General features: G+C 40.0%; 2 protein-coding genes across 5 annotated transcripts in view; one reads left to right on the forward strand and one right to left on the reverse strand.

Moving 5' to 3' along the window:
* Positions 1-566: 566 nt before the first annotated feature.
* MRAP2 (melanocortin 2 receptor accessory protein 2) lies at positions 567-15,855 on the forward strand. Its single transcript, XM_063150599.1, has 3 exons — positions 567-732; positions 5,944-6,043; positions 9,903-15,855. The coding sequence occupies exons 1-3, from the start codon at positions 606-608 to the stop codon at positions 10,252-10,254; spliced, it is 579 nt and encodes a 192-aa protein (XP_063006669.1). The 5' UTR covers positions 567-605; the 3' UTR covers positions 10,255-15,855.
* CEP162 (centrosomal protein 162) overlaps positions 15,107-18,038 on the reverse strand; it is a 43,018-nt gene continuing 40,086 nt past the window's right edge. For all 4 annotated transcript variants that reach the window (XM_063150598.1, XM_063150596.1, XM_063150595.1 and 1 more), the window contains one exon: positions 15,107-17,494. In XM_063150598.1, the coding sequence (XP_063006668.1) occupies positions 17,285-17,494 (210 nt within the window). In that variant the 3' untranslated portion in view covers positions 15,107-17,284. The remainder of the gene's footprint in view (positions 17,495-18,038) is intronic.

The raw sequence follows: 18,038 nt of genomic DNA on the forward strand, positions 1-18,038 counted from the left end.
TCATCATGCTCAGCGTTGCTTTGCAGTTTTTTGCTAGTCTGTGAGGGAAATCATTCCTGTTTTCTTTTCCTTCTGTAGTGTCATATTAAGCCCGTTTATCAGCATAGAGAAATTTAGGTTGGAAGGGACCCCTGGTGGTCATCTGGTCCAACCTCCCACTCAAAGCATGTTTGACTAGATCAGGTAAGCTTTTCCTTTTATCTAATACGAATTTCTTGTTGTCCAATTTTTGTCTATTCCTTCTTGTCCTCTTACCGTGCACCTCTGAGGGGAGCCTGGCAGTGGCATCTCGGCAGCCTCTGAGTGAAGGCAGCACTGAGGTTTCCCTGCAGCTGTCCCTTCTCCAGGCTGAACAAACATTTAGGCTCTTTTACCTGCCTAAACATCTTGGTTGCCTTTCTGTGGGCCCCGCGGTCCGTGTCTGCAGTTAGGGGAAGGAATGGGAGGGGATGGGGCGGCCTTGTCTGAAGAGGCAGCGCTGCTCTCGGAGCAGGGGTGGGGAAGGGATCCAATAGATGAGAAAGAGCAAAAACCCAGAAGCTGTGCTGGGTGTATCTCCATTAACACATTTCATCTCCACAGGTCTGTGTTTGCTGAGGCGCAGGATGTCTGCCCTGAGGCTGATCTCTAACAGGACCTCCCAGCAGGCCTCGTCCCACTCGGATTACACCTGGGACTACGAGTACTATGAGTATGGCCCTGTGTCGTTTGAAGGCCTCAAGGCTCATAAGTGTAAGTTCAGTGGAGACACAGTTCGTGCAGCTCAACTCCCTGTGTTCCTGTTCTTCACTTGTGACTGCATATTGTACAAAAACACTCCTCTCCTAATTCCTAGGAGTCTCTGCAATTAGCAGTGTCCCTCTATTAGATCATCATTGTTGTTTATTATTCTGTATCCTTTTGTTGACTTGTACATGAGAGAACCATGGATTTGTTGGCTGTGGTAGGAATTTGTCAATACTGAGGAATATCTCACTGTCAGGAAAAGTTAGCAACAGCAAATACAGATACACTGCTGCTTCTGGTGACTACTTGTTAGATCAGTGTTGCTTTGTTTTGGTTCTGTTTGTTTGTATTAATGGTAACATTTGATTCTGTTAATGGTAAAAAGGCAGTGGTGGGGAGCCGTACCTGCATTAGCTGTGTTTGGTTTTCCTGATAGAAAATAAATTTTTGGTTTTTAAAACGTTGAAAATAAGAGAAGAATTTTCTCCTTATGAACAAACTTGCCATTGGTACTTTCTTCATAGGAGGAGTGTGCTAAATTCACTTCTGTTAATACTGGAGTTGTTTTAGAGTAACAGCAAAAAATGGAAAATGGGTACCAGAAAGATGAAAACTGTGGATTGGAACTTGGAGAAGGTGTAACTAGGACAGGCTCATACAGCTGGACTAACATTTTTCTAAAAAGTAGACAATGGATTTGATGATATTTCCTTTTAGAGGAGATGATTGTGAAGGACAAACAGTAAAAGGGAGGGGGAAAGTAACAGAAACCGACTCAATTACCTGATGTGTCTTGCAAGCACTTTGCAGAAGAGAAAAAACCCGTCCTGTTTCTTTGTTCCTGAGGCAGATACACTGTGGAACGGTTTGATTCCCAGACTTTAAAGCTCTGGGGAAGGGTTCCCATCCAGTGCTGGAGCCCTGGTCCAGGATGAATTTCGTACTTTGTCTCATTTGTCCCAGTGAGCATTCAGCCTGGGAAGAAGTAGTGCCTGCACTGGCAAACAGCAGCCCAGAAAGGAAAATCTCCCTTTCCTCTACACAGTCAGAAGGTTTTGGGGAGGCTCTGCAAGGGATAGAAGAAATTTGTTGAAATTACTAACATGTTTGAAAAAACAGTAGAGTAGAATTTACTTTTTATTTTTTCCCCTCAAAAAAGTCTGCTGATTACTGTCTGTATTTTTACAAGTGATAGGTAATTGAAAAATGTGGGCTAGCTTTCATCGTGTTTTTAATTTATCTTCCATTCTTACACTTAATCAGAGGTTAGACCTGATTGCAAAGATTACTGGTTGCAAAGATCAGCTGGAATGTTATGTAGACTTCTTCTTTTCATCTCGGCGTCTCAAACAGCATGATGGGACAAAAAGGTACAAATGACATCTGCCTCTGGATTGCAGAAGGCACAGCTGCGAGTCAGGTCTTGGATTGCCACCAAAGTTATTGCCATGCTGAGCACGGCAGCTGAGCTTCCCCGTCTGCTGTTCATAGAGCAGAAGGTCCTGAACAGGTCCAAGAGAATGGGACAGATGTAAAAACTGCTTTTCAGGTGGACTTGATGAAAGATGTCATTAGTAGTACTTGAATCAGTGATCTAGGCAGTCCCTCTAGTTAGGGTGGATTTTCTTTAGTTTTTGTTTGTTTCTTTGTTTGCTGTAACTGATAGATTGGAGTTGCCTCTGTTTCCTTCACTGTTGTTGCATGCATTCTCCAGAGGGCAGAGTTTAATCTGCTAAAGGAATAGTCTGTGCTGTGCATGGGATGATACTTCTTGACGTGGTGTGTTCTTGTTCCAGCTGAGCTGGGATTGTTGTGAAATGTGGAGGCAATGTGACCAGACGTGAACTTCTCTGAAATCCTAAACTGGGGAGGAGGACAGGAGATTAAACAAGGGTTGTATGAGGAGGGAGACCTTGAAAACTTACAAAGAAAAGGTGTCAATGAATGCTTGTAACTTATGTTGGAAAGCTCAACAGGGAATGGACTCCAGCAAAGGTGATTTGATTTTAATATAAAGAAATTCAGAAGCCTGTTTTCTGAAAGCAGAGAAAAATGTATTCAAAGTGACCTGTGAGAAAAAGGATTGACCAAATAATCTACCAGACCAAAAAAAAAAAAAAATAAAAATGCCACAGTGATGTTTCAAATATATGACTGCAAAAGGAGAAAAAAAAGGCAAAAAGTATGTTCTGCTGGAAAAGAAGTGAAGGCATGTAGTGGGATAGAATATAAGAAAATAAAGATAGCGTAGAAAGTAATCTCACCCCTAAGGAGTTGCAGCTGGGCCAATTATCAAAGATTAGGAACAGGCCTGACTGTACCAGGCCAGAGCTGTAACCAATGGGAAGAAGATGCTACAAAAGAGTGGAGTGGCTGGGTGAGGTGGGAATTGGGGTTGGTGGGTGGCTTTGTGAAGAATGGAGAGTTCATGCTCTGAGGAGCTGCCCACGAGAAACACCAAGAAGGTATGGAATTTTTGTGATAAGGAGACAATGGTATGGAACCCCTGTGATAAGATGAGAACAAAGGCAGGAGCTAGAAATCAAAAAATCTGGAAAAGTAGGGACCAAATATCTTATACATAGAAGCTTTAGAAAGCAAATAGACAAAGATAGTGAGGAGATACTTGTGACTGGCAGAGATAAGAACAAAATGACATTTTGAAGCCTCAGCATGTTAGTTATGCTAGTGAGAGGAAAAATAGGTAGCAGTGATCAGAGGATTGGAACTGCTGCCAGGATGTTATGAATCTGTGTAATGAAGAAAAGAAAGGTCAAAACTGCAACTTGATAATGCAAAAGTATCGTATGAATATCTGCTTGTAACTTTGGGCAGCATAAATGTCCTTCATACCATATTTTTTGAACAAAAGTTAGGTTATGTCCTGTTAATTTTGAATAAGTGTTTAGAATTTAGTAGGTTTGAATAATTTCCACTGAAGTGAGTGAGACCTAAATCAAATATTGAAGAGAACTCAGGATACCTGCTTGAATTTTAAATTAATTCAAACAATGTAATTTATGCAGCAGAGAGTTGGAAGTGTGTCGGGGGCACAGTAAAGCAAGGAAGGTGTAGCATTAGGCTCAGTAAACTTAAGAATTCTGTTGGGAGCAGGGGCACCAAACCAACCAAAAAAAGACTTGTTATTCAGCACACAATAGCAGGTGTGATTTTTGTGGGGAGCAGTAGTTTACTGGAGCCTTGACTTTCTTTTTTTTCTTTCTTCCTTTTAGTTAAGTTTTGCAGCTTGATTGAAATAATCTATGTGCATATTTTTTTAGTCATCTTGATTGCATTTTACATTCTGGTTGTTAATGCAGCTGCACACCATCCAAGCATATCTGACTAACTGGAAGGTACTAGTAGCTATAAATGCTTAAATGGTATTTTTTAAAGGCAGTACTTATTTTTAGATTAAATCTTCAGGTACTACCAAGTCTAGTAGGATCAGCTATTTTGTATTAGGAAGGTAAGGTACATCTTTAACCAGTGAATACAGGCTGTGCTTACAGAATGATTCTGAAAGTAATTTAGTGCACATAATATATGGAATTGCAAAAAAGCTCATGGCAGAATGCTTTAAGCAGAAAGGGGTATTAAAATCTCCTCACCTCCATCACAGAGATCTATAGTCAAGCCACATTCCAGTTATTTTACACAAGGTATTGAGAGGGGAAGATATGGCATAGGAGAGATGGAATGAATATTGCAGTGGGAGCCTTGAAACTTAACCTCCTTAGCTACCTAAGAGAGGGATTAAGGAGAGACTTCATTGTGATGGAGTATTTTCTCAGGGAGAAAATCTCAAGTTGCAGCAGGCATTTTGACTTTGCAGAAAAAAGAGAGAATGGCTTGAGTTGATTTCCAGTTTCCACATCTGCCTTTTAGCATGGGAGATATTCCACAGTGGGAGCATGATTAGCAGCTGGGGCCAAGCACCAGGTAGGATGGCTGATTCCTTGTTTTTTCAGTGCCTTTAATTAGTCCTGTAGGAAATTCAGCAGTGGAGTGCTGTGCCTGCTGCACTGGGTCAGACACTACAGCCAGTGAGATCTGAGGCTTGGTAGGGGCTGTGTCATGGGAGCTGAGGGTAGGAAGGATTCCCGACCAAGCCTTCCCTCCTGAATGTTTGTATGTTACTGTTTTCTATCTTCTGCAGTGCAAGTGGTGAATACTTGTGTAGGTAAAGAACTGAAATGACAGGTGAAAAAAACCAGAGTGCTGATGGGTCCTGGGCCAGGTAATATTGAGCGCTGGTGCTCTGTAACTTTGGTCCATGCTAATCAGTTGGTTGTGTCTGGAAATATTTTTGTTCCACTTGAACCTCTCTAAATCCAATTCCTGGAAACTCTGAACAGCTTGGAGCAGCTGTGGACCCACCTTGAAGTTGTAAGTGGACATAGATTTGTTCTTAGTAGGGCTGGCAAATTGCCTACATCCATTTGCTGTAAATGAGAAGAGCAGTTGGAGTTTAAGCACACAGGTAAAAGGCCCTGCTCTTCCCAATGGCTGCTGTATTTGGCTACTGCACTGGTTTTCCTATTGCTTAACTGCTGGTTTGACTTTTTTGTCTAAATCTGTTGTGCTCCTTTGACACTGTGTTGCACTTTTCTGTACTTAAGTTGGAAACCCAAATTGAAAATTATTCAAAAACATCTGGTATCTGTTGGTTATTGATATTTATTGAAGTAGGAAATGGTTTTACCTGTGGTTCTGTTTCTTGCAGAACCCTCTGTCTTGCCACTTAAAGGTCTTCCTAAACATATTTTGTCAAAGAATTATATTTAAATCCAGAAACTTAATGGTCTGGGGCAGAAATAACTTAAAATAGCAAGAGTTCAGTCCTACAGAGACAGAGGATTTTGAGGAAAATCAAATAATCCTCCCTTCCTAGTTCTAGCACTGAAGTTCCAAAGCTTGGAAATGGGCCTGGCATCACAGAGGGAGCTCCTCTTATTTTCCTTACCAAGAGAATTGTCTTCCCTCTGTTATCTACTGTCTGGTTTGCCTAGATATCAGTAAGATTTGGTCTTGAAATGAGATTTTCAGTGGCAGCTTTCTGTTTAAAAATAGATAAAAATAAATTCGATTTTCCCTTTGTCACCCAGAAATAAGCTGCAAATTGTTTTGGGTTTGCACTCATGCTGCCTGTAGAAGGCAACTTTTTGCAAGTGCAAGTAAAATATTGATCATTTTGTTTCTTTTTCCTTTCACCAGATTCCATTGTGATTGGATTTTGGGTTGGTCTTGCAGTTTTTGTCATCTTCATGTTTTTTGTCCTGACCCTGCTGACGAAGACGGGAGCACCACATCAAGAGTGAGTCTGGAAATGGGAACAACAAATCCAGGCTGCTGAGTGTCACAGCTGGGCTCTCGCAGCCCCCAGACCAGCAGTGACAGTGCTGGCCCTCCACCACCTTGCTACAGTCTGTTCTGACCAAACAGTGCAGCCTGTCTCCATTGCAAGAAATTCTAGCATTTTCATTCTGAAAGGTCGTTTTGGGTGGGCTGCCAAACAGGTGCCTTTAGTGGCATGGTTCTAAGTAGGCTCAAGTTTTCGTGGAGTGATACTGTGAATATCAACAGAGTAGGTACAGATAAAATGCAGTGCAGATGTTGAGTTTGGATGGTTTCCAAATGTTTGTTTGTTCAAGTCCCAGGATAGATTTGGGTAGTGTTTGCAAAATCTTCCCTTAACCCCTGAGACCGAGTGTCAGTTTCTGCTGAGAAATTGCAATAGATGCTGAAGTAGAGACCAGCTCAACATTTCTTTCTTTCAGGTTTTTACTCTTTCTGGCTGATAAGTATGTGCAGACCATGCCTTGCCTCAGTGGTTTATCTGCATTTGCAGAGGATGCAGGCTGCCAGTGTCCCTTCCTCTGACAAACTGTGAGCCCACATCTCCTCTCAGGCTTGTGTGCCATAAAGTGGAAATAAAAAGCCTCTCTGGAGTGTGAGATTGCTTGCAGGCAGGTAGCAATGATGAGAAGATGATTGTAAAAGGCAATTGCTGGTGCTTATCACTTCCTAAAGCAGCGTGTCTCTGCCTCCTGGAGCCCCTTTGCTATTTAATCACATGTAAATGGATCTGGAACTCTGTGTAATAGCACATCTCCAGGACAGGCCCATGTTAGAGATGGCTGATGGACATCCTCAGCCTCCTCTGTGCTCCTCAAGTTTTGCTCCTGTGAGAAAAAAACAGAATCAGAAGAATCCAGTTTACCAGAACTGATGTGCTGGTGTTTTTGCTTCCCCTACAGAGTGTTATGAAGTAGCCAGACGTTGGTCCCAAACAGATTTAAAATCCCTGTAATTGTTGGTGTGCTGCCTTTTCACAAAGATCTCACTTGTTAGCTGAGCATGAGTCTGGATCCCATGTGGACAATCTGAAAGGGAAAACATGATGAAGTCAAAAATACAGTGATAGAGACTATAGAGAGAATTTAATATGGATATTTGCCAAAAATTTTACACTTGTAAAAATTTACTTTCAGGTAGCAGAGGCCTGCTTGATATCTCCCACTTTTTTCTGCTTTTTACATCAATTTTCTCAGAACACTGTCCTTAAGAGTTTGTGAAATGTCCACCTTTGGTCATCTTCTACACCCAGATAATGTAATCAGGATTCAGACTTGCCTTTCTTGAGACTTCCAGAAGTCCCTTCTACACCTTATTATAATTTTTCTTCAGTTGCTGGAGTGAGACCAATTATTCCTTTTTATATTTGTTATGGATCTGTTTGCAGCTTTGGGAGCTGTGTGCCTGAGTGCTTGCCCACTTGCCATGCATGCTGAGCTGGCACCTTTAACAAATTCGAGCAGCTTTTTGACATTTGGTAATGAAATTCTCATGGTACTGAACATGGATCCTCTGGGAACATGCTAAGGGCAGGGAATACAGTTGGGTTCTCTTATTCTTGGTACATGTGTATAAAAACTGGAGAACAGCTACCTGTAAACCACTTGTTTTAGTTTGCCTGCACCTTCTATTTCCATGCCTGAACTGGATTCTTCGTGGCTTGGTGTTTCATTGGTGTGCTGCCTTGAGCCCTCCTAGGAAATAGGAAATAGATGTTAACAGGATTCCCAGGTCCCTGACTTCAGGAAGGCTGTTTGGCTGCTCTTTGAAGCACCATTAATGTGAGAGATTAGGTGTGTCTGGGCTCAGATGGATGGATCCAAAGTAGAATACTCTGATTTATTTTTTTTTCCTAGTGGTAGGCTTTTCTTGGCTCAATATAAGGGGCCATGATAGGATGTACTTTTCAAAATTACACAAGATGTTCAGAATTAGGTACATTCTCAGACCAGAATGGACAGGGTATGGATGGGGACTGGCAGAAATTTAAAGAAGTTATGGAAATTAAGTCTGTTGCATTTATCTTTTGTTTCCTTGCATGCATGAGTATGTGTGGAACATTAGCTATTGCAACTGAAAAAAAAAAAATTGGCAATATCTGAATTTCCAAAAAAATGTTTTTATTCATCACTAGGAGAGGAAAGCATGCCATGTTTGTTTCTGCATTTGAACACATCCTTAAGAGCACATTTGTGCAACAAATGCAAGAGATCACGCAACCGATTTGTAGAAAATAATGGCTGGTGTAATCTCAAAGCAGTAAATGTTAGATAGCATTTTTTTTTAAAAGATACCTGCTGAGGAATTATTGCAGATTGTAATGAGCAAGACTATGCTAGTTTCTAGTCTAGTTTAAAAAAAATGTAATGAAATTGCACTCAATTTCAAAGATGGTGTTTGTGAATTTCAAAATCCAAAACCATCGCTGTATGTTAGACCATGTCTTCCCTGCTCATGAACACAGGTTTATACTTCATTATATAGCCTTGATATTCTGAGGCATTGTAAAATTTATTTTACATCTTCCATTGAAGTTAGGTTGCCATTGCCAGTCTTGTGTGCCCCTCTGCATGGTCAGCCTTGGCTCCCTCACACTTCACTGGGTTATGAAGCCCCTTCCACACCTATGAAGTAATTCTGCTCCTGCCGTGGATGCATTCTAAACTTTCTTCTGCAGTCACTTCTTCCTGGGCTTACAGTGCTTGTCCTTCTTTCTGTCCTTATTTGCCACTTCTGTTGCCTGTGCCACCACACAGGCAATTTGCGAAATTATATATGAAACTTAAACTCAGAGTGGTGCTTTTTACTGCATTATAAATACATAAATGTCAGTTTTCAGCTCAGAATTATTCCAGGCTGTTTGGCCCCTGCTGTGTATACAGTAGATTATTACTTGGTTACTGGTCAGTCTTACAGTAATTGAACATTATTCTTCTACCTGGTTCACTTTGAAATGCAGAGTGAGCCAATACAGTTTTGACAAACGAGAGAACTGCTTTGATTTCTAGGCTGGTGGAAGTGATTTTGTGAGGACAGCATTCCCCCCATCATGTAATGGAAGTAAATTAGCTTTTGAGAGGCAGGGATCTTTAACTGTGCCTGAAAGACTAATGCTAGGTATCCTGTGAAAATTTTAGTGGGTGGATTTCTGAAGGTGCCATCTGAGGCACTTACCTCCCTCTGCGGGCTTGAGGAAATGAAATTTCACTGAAAAACTCTTCAGTGCTGGGTGGACCTTTAGGTGTCCAATTATCTGACTCCAGCATCATTTGCTACACCTCCAGATGTAAACAGTATGACTTATTAGTTCTTAAAAAAATTCATATTCTGAGAACATGTTTCATTGCTCACTCTCTGAATATCTCTACTAAATGCAAATAACTTGCATTTTGTGATGATAGCATGTAAATTCAGCCTGACAAAGAATGAATCTGTAGAACTGCTTTCTTGCTTGAGCTCTTCTCACCCCCAACTGCAAATGGCTCCTGCATGAGTCCATGCAGATTGGTGCTGGCTTGAGCTAAGGCTTATAAAGAAAACTGCCAAAAAACACGTTAAACTGTCCTTCCTGGCTGCTGGGATTGTTAAGACTGCCAGTGTCTAAACCAGTCTTTAGTTCCAGCTCTCCTGATCTGGAAATCTGAATGTCACTGAATAATAAATAAAGAATAAGTAGTGCTGGCTTTCAAAGTCTGTGGTAGATAAACTGTAGGGTTTCCTTTTCTCCTGATCATAATGGTTCCTGAAACCAAGCTACTTGATAAGAATTCAAATAGTTTTACTTTTGTGTTTACTGCATTTTTCTTTTTCCTCTATAGCAATGCAGAGCTTTCTGAAAAAAGATTTCACATGAAGAGCTTTGTGGCAGAATTTGGAAGACCTCTGGAGTCTGAGAGGGTCTTTTCTCACCAAATGGCTGAAGAATCCCAGTCACTTTTCCATTTCTGCATTAATGAAGTGGACCATATGAACAAAGAAAAAGAGAGCCAGAAAGGTCCAAGTCTGGAGGGTAATACCCACTTCCAGGAGGTTCCCAAGAACAGTGCAATGTTTGAGGAAGACCTACATTGTCTTACAAAATTTAACATTCCTAACTTTGTGAACACTGAGCAGAACTCTTCATTAGGTGAGGATGATCTCCTCATCTCAGAGCCACCAATCATTTTATAAAGCAAACTGGTTATGCAATCTTAACATTGGATCCTTGACTGAAGAATCCTTTACTTTAAGGTAAACATCTCCATTATTGTCCAGTTTGAAGCCTTTCTTGGCCTCCTGCTCCTTTGACAGAAAGCATTTCAGACCTGTGCTTTTTATTGTATGTAAGAGTGGCTGTACTGATAGAGCTGACTTTAGCCAAGAAGAAAGACACTGAATGCTTTATTCTGATGCCTTCTGTGGTCTAAAACTTCTGCCCAGTATTATTTTTGCTTTTTGATTTTATTTTTTTTTTTTTTTTGTTCTTGCACTGTTCTTCATTTTTTAAACAACTACTCATGACCAGCTTCTGAAGGATAATAATTCACAAGGACTGTGAAGGCTGAGCCGGGCATTGGGAGGTCTGTGAAAATTCATTGGCCAAGTGTAAATCTCCAAGGAGACTGAAGAAAGGAATAAACAGCCCCTGGGGATGCTCTGTAGTTTCTGCTGCTCCCAACAAGGATGCCTGAAGCTGAGCACCACAATAAATCCTGCTTGGGACTAACTTCACTTTCTGATCCCTAACTGCTTTTTGGTGCAGGTTAAACCCAATTTTACAAAGCTTCCAGAGGGAATACCTTGCAAGTGAAATTGTTTGGTTACAGTGTTTACAAAATGCTATCACCACCTGCTGCTGAGCAAAAAAAATTGATGCCTGTAATTATAACTCAGAATGACACCTCAGCAGCTGCCCCTGATGACGTAAATTAGTATTCTACACACAAACTGTGATTTGACTCCTTTTTTTTTTTTTTTTTTTTTTCCCTGCTAGTTGCTGATGTGAAATTCTAGTTCAGTAATTACAGGATTCAGTAGCTAAATCATAGGAAATAAGAAAAAACCTATTTTTCTTCTGCCAATAAAGTTACTACATGCAAATGGTGGTGGTATGTTAATCTGGAGTCATGTGTTGCTAACAGGCTGAACCTCCCCATGCTTTTTGCCTTTATAAAAGGTCATTTCTTTATTATTTCTTTATTCATTGGCCACTGAAGTGCTAGCAGGCTTTGAGCTGAGAGGACCAACTCCAAAAGTACAGCTAAGCTATGCCTGCTTCATCTTCTTTTTGTCCTCAGCTGGGCTAGTGTTGCAACCCCAGCTGTTCTCCAGTGAAAGATTTGGTAAGGATTTGAATAGGTATAGTTTCAATCTTTATTTTTTTAGAGATGGAATTAAGTTCTGAACCTTTGAGAGTACTTAAAATTGTATTTCAGCTTTCTTCAAATGACTGAATGGTTTTAGAGCAAGCATGTAAGATGCAGAGGTACCAGGTTCAAACCCTTTGCTGGATTTAGAGTGTGCTCTGCAGGAAGTCCTTAATTGAAATGAAAAAGAATGGATTCCGGACATGCCTAACTGGATTTTCTTGAAATTAACATGCTTTGTATCCAACACATCTGTGTTCCAGATTAGAGACCTGCTGATGCATTCTTCAGTCACTAAAATGCTGATTAATTCATCCCTTCTTCACCTTACAAATAGGAAAGAGTGAATGGGTTGAGCATTTAAAGAATACAAATTGTGTAGGAAGAGTACAAGGAAATGTTTTTTGTTTTTATGTCCCATGCCCTTATTACACACCACTTACAGCACAATTTCCTGTTTTCAAATGTGATTTTTGCAGGACTTGCTGGTGTTTAAAGCAGCAGGATTACACTTAAAACAAAGCAGACACTCTTTAAGACTAGCAGGTTATTGCTGAAAATAGTTCCCTAAGAGTGAAATGAGCCCTGCTCTGAATGAGCACAGCTCCAGTAAAATGTCTCCAGCGCAGAAAAAGCCTTGTTTCACAGGAAGTGCATAACTACACTTTCCTTTTCCTGAATTTGGGAAATCTGTCTCTGAATATGGCATCTACTTCCTGCTGAGGCACCTCAGTAACTATCGGCTATCTGATGGTTAAACTTTGCAGCTCAATATTGTTCTTGCTAACATGTTGTGGGACTTGTCCTAATGGGGTTTTTATAGCTGATTTCTGGATGTTAGCTGCCTTCAGTAATGTTTGAACTATTATTTTTCTTTTATTTTTTTATTTTATTTTTTCCTTTGCTGTGCTTGAAAACAGCAATGCTGCCCGAAGGAAGGGCAAATCTATATGGAATCCATCTCCTTTGCAACAGAGAAATTAAGGGTATTTTTAAGCCATTTAAGACCATTTAGGTTGGAAAAAGACCTTTAAGATCATAAAGGTCCAACCATTAACTCAGCACTGCCAAGTCCCCATCTAAATCACCTCACCCTGTGGCACAAGGCTTTTCAAAGCCTCTAGGTAGGGACGGTGACTCCCCTGCATCCCTGGGCAGTCTGGGGGGAAAAATTCTCAAAAGTTTCACAAGTTCCCAAATAATGCAGACGGGGTTTTAGGAAAAGAAAATGCTGTTATTCCCTGTAGGCTAGCCTATGCTTTTCTTCTGCTGTCTTAAATCTCAGTGGCTTTTCTTTGGGTACATAACTACTACTTTGGGGAGAAAAAGGAAGCATTCTGCATATGGATATTGGCAATAATGCCTAGATGAAAGGTACTAGATAAAATGACCCAGAGATGACGCCAACTTAAATTACAACACATTTGAACTCCATAGTTAATATCCTTCTGCAGCATGTATTAATCCTGTGGAGCTATTTAAGTGTTTGGTTCCTGCTTCTGTTCTTTCCTGATGACAGATCTACTTTTTTCATCTTATCCCCCTTCTATATTAAAGTCCTTCATGCTGCTGTTCTCAGAAAAACAACCTGCCAGTCCCCACTGTAGAGCTCCCACGCCACTCCAGAGACACTGTGGCAGCAATATCTGATTCAGACTTTTGCGCTGCCTCAAAGCAGAGCCAAAGGCAAACGCAAAAATGTTCTGCAGTCTTCAGAAGCAGCTATTTTAAGGCTGTCCTTCCTTTTTTTTCCCTTTTAAATAAAAACAGACATATTTTGCCTCAGGGGAAAGGGCAATATGTAACCTGTTAAAGAAATCATCTTTTCTCAGAAAATCAACTCATTGATGCACTAGAAACAGAATAGAAAGTGTTCTAATCAGAGTAATCTTCAAAAGGAGTACTTGGAATATAATGGTCTTTGAAAATGAAATTTTTGTGAGTTTTCTCAGTGCTTGGCCTCAAGCCTCTTCTCAAAACTCAATACAAATGCATCGCCTGCAGCAGATTTAACTGCAGAGATAGAGCTCCTCTAAGCCAGCTATATATGTTTGTTTGCCTAAACATGTCTTGTATTCTGGAAGAACTTACTAGGTCAAGTTATTTATCCCAGTTTTCAAAGGTAAATACTTGCAAATGATCTTCTATATAAACAAGTTTTAGTTGTGTATTAAAAAAAAAAAAAAGGCAAAACCCCAAAACCTATAATGTAAAATCAGTAAATGCCTGCTCATAGAGAAGAGAAAGAGAATGGTAGAACTGTGATTGTTTCCACTCCAATCCAGAGCCATTCAGCCTCTGAGACTACCAGGTGAAGTAAACAGGATATATTTGTAATAAAATTAAGTATTTATGCACCTGAGCCCTGAACCTTGAATACTGTAACACTGACATTTTTGGCCAATTTTTAGCCTTGGATATTGACAGGTAGCAAGGACAGCAGAGAAGAACCTTCTACCACACATTCTGCAATGAGAGCAAGAGAGGCCTGTGCTTTCTTATTTTTGGATGAGAGATAGGTGGTTAGCTATATGAAAAGCTACTTTCAATTCAGATTTATCACTGCAGTTCTGTTCAAGAGCCAGGGCAGCACTTGATACATGACCCCCTCATTCCCTGCAGAAGTGGATTTGCACAGCTAGTGCTGGTGTCTTTGTCCTTTTTCCTTGTACTTTCCAGAACAGGTTAAATATGGGACAGAGGGGCAGACTTGAAAATGTATTATGTGCTATCACATAAAGTCTTCATTCACAATAACATGTTGAATTTGTTAATGAACAATTCTGACGTGTATTTCAGAGAACTTGAAATGGAATACACTGCTGCCTCAGGTGCCATGATGAAATCTGATCTTTTTCTGCACATCATGTTTCCTCTCTTGAAGCAGTGTAGGTCACTGAGTCACCTAGCCAGCTGTTCACATGATTTCTTAAAAACTTCAAACAGGACAATTCAAATTATTATACTCCAGCTCTTTGCTGTAAACAGATGAAGTCCAGCTAAGCATTAGGCAATGTTTTACAGATACTACATTTAACTCTTTAACTCCATCCACTATGCCTCCTGGAAATGCACGATGAAACAGGATGGCACAAGAAGAGGAAAAATATACATGAGGAGTATATAATTATGTAACTCCTTAAAAGATCACACTGAAATCCTCAGAGAGTCAGTAACAACTTTAGAAGAGAACTTAAAGCTTGCACCTTAATTCTCTACAAGGACACCCAAACTGCAGCCACTGAAGCCCACAGAGTCTGTCTCAGTGCAGAGTGACCACTTCATGGTAAATGCCTAAAAACTGAAGACCATGCTTCAGTGAGTGTACAACTGCATAAATACTTGTAGGAAAATGGTATAAACCATCTCATAGCTTACAGTAATGGTAAATAACACTGTCCCTGCTCAGTAAAACACGCTCAGAGAGAGAATTTAATTCCAGCTATGTAAGAAAGCAGCAATTGCTGAGAACTGACTGTAAGAATTGTAAGAAGTGTTTGAACGAACTGCATGAACAGTAGGGCAACCCTCTGTTGGTGACTTAAGCACCACACACGTGAGAGAGTTTCCAGTAACTAGAAATGCTTCCTCCAGGATTCCTGTCCTAGGAACCCCCATCCAGGACCTGGCCTCTCTGGGAACACAAGGCTTGCAGTAGCTGAAAAAACATCTCTCACTTCAGGTCACACAGTTTAATACAGTATTACACACACAGTAAATTATACAGGAAATAAATTAGTTGAAATGATTCAATTTTTGTCCTTTTCCTTTGCAAAACAGACCCAAATCAAGAAAATCCATTATATTTATACATAGCTGATATTTTATATACAAAGCATTTTTATATTTACACATTTTATGAATGTAGACTAATACTTTGTCAGATGGAGACAAAATAAAAATACTGATAATACCTGAACGTGAAACAATCAAGATTACCATATTAACTGGCAACTGACCATCCTTTTAAAATATCTATATATATGTGTATACAGGCTCATTTTATGTTTGTGTATGTGCCAAAAAGAAAAAACCTTGCACTTAAGCACTGTCTGTGTCTATATGGTATGATTTGTTGTACTCTTTTGTTTTTTATGCATGCTATGCCACATGCTTGTATGAGAGAAAATGCAGGTTTACTTCTGGTCCCTGAAGAATATACTACATAAATAGACAAGCACAGACCTGAAGTATTTCACATCTGATTTAAATGCTAGGTTCAACCAATACTGCAGGTTCTCAGGGGTCTAAGGAGTACAGTCTAGCTTTCATCTTCTCTTTGCCCTAAATAAGTAGAGTTGATTGAGATACAACCTCAATATATGTGCTTGGGAATTCTTAAGGACTCGCAGCCACTGAAACTTCAAACTAATAGTGTACTGATTCATTGGGAAAGCATGCCTTCCAACCACCAAATAGTTATCATCATCTATTTTAAATTTCCTTTATTTTTAATTGCTGCTTCTTGCTTTTAGCAGCAGGTTTTTCATTTATGTCAAGTGCAATAGCCATGCTCATCATCCGCCGCAGGCTCCTCTCTGGAGCAGTGCAGTTCCTAGGGCTTCACAGGTTCCTTGCACTACATTTCCTGGAGTGATGAGTCTTCCTTCCCTCCACTGGGTCCATCTCTTTCGTTAAAGAAGAGACCAAAAGTGCAGCACCCTCAGCTGCACATTTGTGCTGCAGCAGGAACTGCTCCTGTGTGCCAGCTCTGCAGCACAGGTGTGTAAGTGGCAGGGCCCGAGGAGAGGGAGAAAGCAACAGCCTCCAGCATTCAGGGTGTTCCCTGCCATGATGCCTGTCAGTTCAGCAGAAAGTCACTTCCCTGTTTGGTGTTTTCGTCTGGTTTTCGGTTGGGTGTTCTTGTTTTTTTTTTTCCTTTTCTGTTTTTTTTTTTTTTTTATTTTTCCCTGGCTCCTTTCCTAGCTTGCTCAATATTTTAACTCTAAATTTCCCCACCTACACATCCCTGAAGTCTGAGCTTTATCCCACTGTCTTCACATCTGACTGGTCTCTTAGCCTGTCAAGATCACCTAAAGAGGTACTTACTATGTCAGATCCTGAACAGCCCATTGTACAAACCTTATCAATACAGCCTCCCCTTTTAAAAGGGACACCAATAACTACACTCACACTGTATTTTATAGTTTTTTTTTCTGTATTGGCCCTGTAAGAATTCAGCCAGACCCACTCTGCCATCAGTCTTACCAGCACAGCTGGAATAATCTGAAAAGGAAACAAAGAACAGCTTGAATGTGAGCACCACCAGGAATGCCTGCTCTGGTCCAGCCCTCCAATCATTCACTAAAGTGGAAAGAGGCCTCAAGTGAAGGAATATTATATGAATTGGAGGGAGAGAAGCAAATGTTGGAAAAATACACTTTTCTTGCCCTATGGAATGAAATACATCAATGAAATGTAAAAAATGCAATACATCAATGCTATACAACAATGCTATATAACCGAACAGCTTAGTACTAAAATTTTCACAAAGGAATCACTATAAGTTAAGTTAGAATCACTATAAGTTAGAAATCAAACTTAAAAACATTCAGGCATGTTCTACAGTCTGTGAAAAAGGAAATTTTCAATGGTAGTTGAATTTACAGAATAACCTAAATATTTCTATTATTAAAAAATTATGTAAATTTATTACTAATAAAATAGAAGACATACATTATGACTAGAGTATTGCTCATTGCAAATCTGCCTCTGGACATGAGAGATTCCAGAGAAGAGCAAAATGCAATGCAATTTATACGTGGTGCAATAATGATTTTCAATAACATTTCTATACCATAACTTTGAATATTAGAATTCTGCTGCTCTGTTTAACTACTACCTAATCATGCCTTCTAACAGCTGCCTGTCACTGTGAATCCAGTGGAATCAGGTGCAGGAATCACAACCCCTTGTTTCTGCAGTTCACGTAAAACATCGAGAATTGAATCCAACTCCATTCGGAATTTCTCCAGTTCCTGATTCTTCTCCTGGGCCAGCCTTCGCCACCTCTCAACCTCCTGGGTTTGCCTTACTGCAGAAATGTGCTGTCTTAGTTGGGTAGCCTGCAAATTAGAAGAAAGCATTGTGATTTCCCATGCCAATACTCAGCCAGTGCTGCCACTTGGCAAAAATCTGCCACGTCATTTTATCTGATGCTCAGTCTCAAAGCTGAATGCTCACATTAAGTGGAAACAATTTGTTCTGAATATCACAAAAATCATTCTGATAGCAATGAATTCCTTTAAATATTTGCATTAATGACAGAAGGGTAGAATTGATTATTGACTAATGAGCCCCAGGAGAATTTAATTTATCCTCCCCAAAGCAGCAATTAAATTTGAATATTTAAGGCAAAGCTGAGCATATAACATAAAACCCTCTATAAATTAAAATTAATTTTTAAAGTTTCCACTTAAATGCGGTAATTAAAATAATGCTCTGCAAAACAAAATAAAATCTGAATGACATGTTGTAGCCTACTACTCTACTTTTAAAAACCACAAATTCTATGAATTATCAGAAAATGTCCTGTAATCACAAAGATCTGATGCTGCTGCAGATAAAGGTATGAATAACTTTAATGAATCCCGAACATAATCCTATTAA

This window comes from Melospiza melodia, chromosome 3 (genome assembly GCF_035770615.1).
Source record: "Melospiza melodia melodia isolate bMelMel2 chromosome 3, bMelMel2.pri, whole genome shotgun sequence".
Lineage (NCBI taxonomy): Eukaryota > Metazoa > Chordata > Aves > Passeriformes > Passerellidae > Melospiza > Melospiza melodia.